Source organism: Rosa chinensis, chromosome 5 (genome assembly GCF_002994745.2).
Source record: "Rosa chinensis cultivar Old Blush chromosome 5, RchiOBHm-V2, whole genome shotgun sequence".
NCBI lineage: Eukaryota > Viridiplantae > Streptophyta > Magnoliopsida > Rosales > Rosaceae > Rosa > Rosa chinensis.
Window position 1 is genome coordinate 77,374,174 of NC_037092.1, and position 7,018 is coordinate 77,381,191.

Here is a 7,018-nt window from a genome sequence, read left to right on the forward strand (position 1 = left end):
CTAAGCCAAGTTGAAGGTGAGGCAAGTCAGGTTGAACCAAGCCAACCTGAAGTAAAGGAAGATGAAGCAGAAGCAAGCCAATTTGAAGCACAACCAAGCCAAGTTGAAGGTGTGGCAAGTAAGGTTGAACCAACTGAAGTAAAGGAAGCTGAAGCTGAGAGATTGAGCCAATTTGAAGCACCACCGAGTCAAGTTGAAGCTAAACCAAGTCAGGTTGAACCAAGCCAAGCTGAAGCAAAGGGAGCTGAATCCGGAGAGAAGAAGGGCAAGAAGCAGAACCAAGGTGAGAAGGGCAAGAAGCAGAACAAAGGAGTAGGGAAGAGGAAGAAGGTTGGTGAATCTGAGAAGGGGAAGAAACAAAAGTTTTGTGAAGCTGAGAAAGGCAAGAAGGTTGCTGTTGATTCTGGCAGACCTGCCTCCAAGAAGAAGGGGAGACAAACTAAGGAACCAAGGTACAACACCAGGAAGAGTAGTCCAAAGGTTTATGAGCAAGTTGATGACACAGATACCAGCTCTGAGGGTTCAGATTTCTACATTGACAGTGATTATGATCCACAAGATTCTGAAGATGATGTGGAGTTTGAAACCAATATGTCAAATCCCACAATTGTTGAAGAATATGAAGACATGGAATTTAGAGGACAATGTAGTGATGAAGGGGGAGATACAGAGGAAGATCTAGGCAGTTTCCAAGGTTCGGAAACAGAGGAAGATGAGGAAGGGAATCCACTTCCCATGCCTACTTGGAGAGGTATTAAGTTGAAGAGTTGGAATAGAAGGGTGGATTTGAAGAACCCTAAGTTTGTGCTTGGCCATGTGTTTCCAAACAATGAGGTGCTCAAAGAAGCTATAAGGGAGTGTGGTCTAGTGAGTAGAAGAGGGTTGTGGTTTCAGAAGAACAATAAACAGAAAATTGAGGTTAAGTGTCAACTTGGCTGCCCTTTTTGGTTGTATGCAAGCAACCTTGCAGATCTAGGCCCATCCACACTTGTCATCAAGACTCTAAATGATAAGCATAATTGTTCCCACCTTACACATAGTCATCACCTGACTTACAATAGAGTAGCCAAGGAGGTTCAAGCGGACTTGTTGGTGGATGAAGATTGGTCTAGGAAAGGGATTCAAAACCATATTCAGAAGAAGTTCAATTTGGATGTGAGTGTTCAGAAAATTTCGAGGGAGAAAATCAAGGCTAAAAGAATGAATGAGGGACATTATATAGATCAGTATAACAAGTTATCAAGTTACCGGAAGGAGCTGATGAGGAGCAACCCAGGATCCACAGTGGAAATAAAGACTAAAATGGTGGGGGAGGTGAGGAGATTTCATAGGATGTATGTATGTTTGGCTGCCTGCAAGAAAGGCTAGATTGAAGGTTGCAGACCCATTATTGGGTTGGATGGCTGCCATATAAAGGGTCATCACCCAGGTCAGTTGTTGTGTGCAGTGGGGGTTGATGCAAACAATGGGATGTTCCCCATTGCCTATGCAATTGCTGAGGTGGAAAACATAGATACTTGGAGGTGGTTTCTGGAGTACCTGAAATGGGATTTAAGGATTGAAAGGGAGTCGGCCTACACATTCATCACTGACAAGCAGAAGGGTTTGGGGATTGCCATTGGAGACTTGTTCCCTAGAGCTGAACACAGACATTGTGTGAGGCATATGTACAACAACTTCAAGGCTAAGCATCCAAGAGAGGGGCTGAAACAACTTGTGTGGGATGCAGCTAGATCAAGCACAAAGGTTTGGTTTAAGAAACACATGGAGGAGCTGCAACAATTGGATGATGTGGCCTGGAAATGGTTTGAGGACAAGAATCCAGAACAGTGGAGTATAGCCTATTTCAGGGAAGATTCAAAATGTGACTTGCTGTTGAACAATTTGTGAGTCATGGAATGCAGCTCCAATTCCAGCAAGGGACAAGCCTATATTAACCATTTTGGAAAAGATAAGGATGGAATTGATGGTTAGAATGGAAAATAGAAGAGTGGCAACACATAGATGGAAGGATATGGTTGGTCCAAGGATTAAGAAGATTATTGAAAAAGTGGCAGAGATGACTAGTTGTTACAGAGCCTATCATTCAGGGGAGTTTGAGTTCCAAATTACTGGAGGGGGAGATCATGGAAGCAAGCATGCAGTGGACTTGAGGATGCACACATGTACATGTAGGAGGTGGCAATTGAGTGGCATTCCCTGTGTGCATGCCATTTGTGCCATTAGAACCAAAAAGGCAGATCCTGTTCTCTTTTGTGACGATTACCTACTGCCTTCTACCTACATGGAGTCATACAATCTAATTATTCATCCTATTACTGGTGAGGATGATTGGGAACCGGTGGATTACCCAATAGCACCTCCCCCATACAAGAAGCAAGCTGGCAGACCAAAAATGAAGAGAACTAAGGAGCCAATTGAGAACAAGCAACCTCCACCAGCCCCTAACACAACCAAAATGCCAAGAACCTACTCGAAGATGACATGCCAAGTTTGCTTCAAGAAAGGGCATAATAGATTGGGCTGCCTAATTACAAAGGCAAAGAAAGCAGCAGCACAACAAGCAGTAAGTAATTCCAATTGTTTATGCTGGTTACATTAAACATCATGGAGTTGATATTAATAGACTCTTTTCTCATTTCAGGGAGAAGGGAGTTCCAATGCACCCAAGCAAAATAAGAAGAGGTAAAGGTAGCAGGTTTGTGATTTTCTGTTCAGCACTTGTCTCATTGCAGCATGTTTCTGATGTTCAAAAAATAGAATTAGATTTAATCAATAGAGCCCAAGAGCCCCAAGGCTCAAGGCCATCTTTTGACTAAAGCCCAATAGAAAAACCCACTAAAGCCCACACCTAGACTTCTCATCCATTTATGTCTTTAGAAGAATGTGTCCTTATGAAGGGTATAAGCCTTTAAAACTTCTTCCATGTGGGACTAATGCAACAGACCTGTAACTTTGTAAAATCATAACTAATTCTAGAAAAATTGTTTTCAAAAGATTCCAATTCTGAAATGATCTTTAATATGTCTACTGCAACTTTTATGAAGACACTAACTTCAAATACCCAACCAAAATGTACAGTTTTCAGTAAAAAGGCAGCTGCGTCAAAAGCTCAGAAACACAATTTCAGAATTTGCAGACCTGTAAATTTGCAAAATCATAACTAATTCTAGAAAAATTGTTTTCAAGATATTCCAATTCTGAAATGATCTTTGAGATGTCTACTGCAACTTTTATGAAGACACCAACTTCAAATACCCAACCAAAATGTACAGTTTTCAGTAAAAAGGCAGCTCAGAAACACAATTTCAGAATTTGCAGACCTCTGTTCTACCTTGAATTTAACCAATGTAATTTACCTTTTTGAGGTGACTCTAGATGAAATAACATATGAATTAACCTCATAACCCATACCATGATTCCCTTTTTGCTAGTCATCTTACTTAATCTCACAAGTTCCAACAGTTGGTTATGTTCAATATGGATATGGTTGTGTTGAATCTGGCATGGTTGTGTAGGCAGCAAAAGTTCAAAGGGGAGTCCCATATTGAATGATAATATCATCAAGTATAGGAAGGGTTGGAAGAAGATGAAAACCATGGAGGGCAGCCAAGGTGCCGATGCAGGGCCTTCTAGTTCACAAACTATGCATGATCCTCCAACACAAGGCAGCCAAAATCCTGCAGCAAAAAAGGCAAGGCAGCAAGACCAAACTGATTCTGAATGGGCAGGGTTGTGAAGAAAAAACATTGTTTTTGGTGTTGTTTTTTTTTAGGTTGTATGTAAGCTTATGATGCTATGAACAAACACATGACATTGTTGTTGGTTTGTCAACCATTTTGTGAAACTTTGGGAACTTGCTATGTGTGATGCCCCGGAAATTCGTATTTATTTTCTGAGGATTTTCCGGAATCTAAATTATGGTTATTGGATGGTTTCGTGGCTCGTGGATGGAGCGGAAGTGTTTCGGGCGAATAATTAATTGAAGAATATGGTTTTAAGTAGGGTTGTCAATTTTGACACGACCCGATAACACGACTCAAAACCCGCACGAAATAAAGCGGGTTGAACCCGCACGATTAAAAAGCGGGTCAGCCATGGGTCAACCCGCCATGACCCATTTAATAAATGGGTCGGCCACGGGTCAACCCGCCAACACGAAGTGAACCCGTATAACCCGATTATGCTATACTTCATCCTGAAATTTTAGACGTTGAGAGTATTTGATCATAGGATTAGACAATTTGAAATATTTTGCTTTATAATTATTGGATTTAATTATTTATGAATTATATATAATTATTTATATTCTTCATCTTGTAGAGTTTTTGTTGAATTTAATCAATTTATGCATTTTTTTTAGTTAAATAGGTTGCATTGTTAACCCTTAAATGGATCATTTTGTCAAACACGACACAACCTATTTATTAAATGGGTTAAGCAGGTTGGAAACGAGTAACCCGTTTAATAAATAGGTTGGGTTTGGGTTTAAATTTTTGACACGATTATTAAATGGGTTGGGTTTGGGTTTGTATCTTGCGACACGATAAATATCTTGACCCGACACGAACCCAACCCGACACGACCCATTGACAGCCCTAGTTTTAAGGGGGTTGCCTAAGGTTGACTTTTTTTACGTTGGGATTCTCCGAAAACTTCCTTCACGAAAGTTGTAGAGCGCGTCGATACGAGTTCGTGGACATGTGGAACGCGAGAATCGGAGTTCGTATGAAGAAGTTATGGCCATTGGAAGAAGTTTCCATTTTGGTATAAATAGGGAATTTCCGAAAATAATTTCATAATTTTCATATTTCCTTTTTCGGAAACCCTTTTCTCTCCGTTCTCTCTCCTCAGCCTCCGTGCGACCCGACCCAAACCCGGTGACCCGACCCGACTTTTCCGGCCGTTCCCGACGTCCGCCGGCGACGAAACCAACGCAGACGTGATCGCCACCATCTCGCCGACCTCCCTCTGGTGCTTGACGGCGACGGAGACCATCGGAAAGTGGAGATCGGAGGAGCTACAGTAGACGTAGTCGGATCCTGTCGGATTTTCTCAGTTTCCGGCGACTCCTCGGCCGATCGTTCTCAGTTTCGGAATCTCCTCCTCCTTCTGATCATCCTCATAACCACCTTGTAGGACGATTTTGCGTGTGGAGTGGAAGATCTAGGTTTGAAATCTACAGTGCACAACAAATCTGGGGTTTGATCAGACGGCTGCGATTGGCCGATCTTGCAAGCTTGATCTAGGACGATCTAGGCCGAACCAGGCTTAGCTCCAGGTATGAAAGTTGCTCTACTCATCATGATGAACATTTCTGGTTGGCTTGATTGTTGTGGTGTTGAGTTTTGGCCGGTGGTAGTTGTGGTGGTTGCACCGCCGACTGTGGCGGCATTATGGTGGCCTTCCGGCCATGTAATGGTTAGTTTCTGGTATTGTATATTATCCACTTGTCGATACGAGCGTTTTGATATATAATACGCAATTTTTGGAGATCGTATGAATATATTGTGATTTTTACGGTTTCGGACCGTTTGATGCTTCAATCCGTGAGGATCCGAGCGTCCGATCGACTTGTGGTTTGGACATATCGATCGTAGAAGTGTTCCGGAGACATTGGGTGGTCTCGGATGTGGTTTTGCCTCGATTGGCGCCACTTTGGGGGATTTTAGTTCAAAACAGGGGTTTCGGACTTAAAATTGGTTATGAATCGTTACTGATTTGAGATCATTGGTGAATAGGTGCTTCTAGAAGGTGAATTGGACGAGTTGTTGGTGATAGTGTACTAGTTCGGTTCTGTATAGAAGACGCAGCGGGATTCTGAGGTGAGTAATCTCACGAAGTTCATATCACGAACGGGTTCACCATACTGTTTTGAGAGTTATTTAGTTAACTGCAAACTATAGATGGTATTAGTGGCACTTTTGAGTAGATGATTACGTGTGTATATATGTATATTATGGGATGTATATATATACATACGTATTCATGTATTAGTAGATATATGTTTACGTGAAATATATATGTTTTGGGTGGTTTGTGGATTTATGAGAACAATATGCATGAAATGATGCTTTTTATTGTTTTAGGGTGTGGCTTTTGGAAAACAAATGATTTGTGGAAATGATTGATTTCGATTTGTTTTGAAAAGCGTTGAGATTTGAGAAAAGTGTTGAGATTTGGCTTTTTCGGAAAACAATGATTATGGAAATGTTGATTTCGATTGTTTTCAAAAGCGTTGCGATTTGTGTAACATTTTGGGTCAGATGCGACTCCTTTAATGTTTTGCTCCAAGGGACATTGCGGCCCGAGGATCGAAGGTCTAAGACCTTGGGCAGAATCTCAGGTGACCACGTCTTTGGCCGGACGAGTGGTTACGTTTTTCAGTTAGAGCTCTAATCTGTCTGCCATATAGGTAATTCATGGGGTAACGGGAATTGGTTATTTACAACTCATGACATTACGTATTTTTAGGGAACAAGGTGTGAGTTGCTTCCTTATTAATGGTTTTTAAGGGGACAAGGTGTGAGTTGTTTTCCTTATTAACGTTTTGATAGAAATCAAGGTGTGAGTTGCTTTCTATGGTACGATAATGGTACATTTGATAGGAAACAAGGTGTGAGTTGTTTTCTATGTTTTACTGATAGAAATCAAGGAGTGAGTTGCTTTCTATGTTTTACTGATAGAAATCAAGGTGTGAGTTGCTTTCTATGGTACGCTTATGGTACAACTGATAGAATTCAAAGTGTGCGTTGTTTTCTATGTTTTATTGATAGAATTCAAGTGTGGGTTGTTTTCTATGTTTCGTTTTAAAAGGAAACAAGGTGTGAGTTGCTTTCTTTTATTTCGATTTGAAAGGAAATTAAAGTGTGAGTTATTCTCCTTTATTTCGTGTTTTAAGGAATCAAAGCGTGAGTTGTTTTCCTTATTTTTGGCGTGAGTTGTGTGTGGTTTGAGTTACTCATACGGGCTTGCAAAAGCTTACCGGGTTTGTTGTGTGACAACCCGGTACACTATT

General features: G+C 41.2%; 1 protein-coding gene across 1 annotated transcript; it reads left to right on the forward strand.

Moving 5' to 3' along the window:
* The first annotated feature begins 2,139 nt into the window (after positions 1–2,139).
* LOC121049253 lies at positions 2,140–2,767 on the forward strand. Its single transcript, XM_040505933.1, has 2 exons — positions 2,140–2,566; positions 2,645–2,767. Exons 1-2 carry the CDS (start codon positions 2,156–2,158, stop codon positions 2,687–2,689), a joined length of 456 nt encoding a protein of 151 aa, XP_040361867.1. The 5' UTR covers positions 2,140–2,155; the 3' UTR covers positions 2,690–2,767.
* The last annotated feature ends 4,251 nt before the right edge of the window (positions 2,768–7,018 follow it).

Coding starts and splice junctions, on each gene's coding strand:
- LOC121049253 (XM_040505933.1), top strand. CDS start 2,156: ATGCACACATGTACATGTAGGAGGTGGCAATTGAGTGGCATTCCCTGT. Junction 2,567..2,644: donor AAGCAGCAGCACAACAAGCA/GTAAGTAATTCC, acceptor TTCTCATTTCAG/GGAGAAGGGAGTTCCAATGC.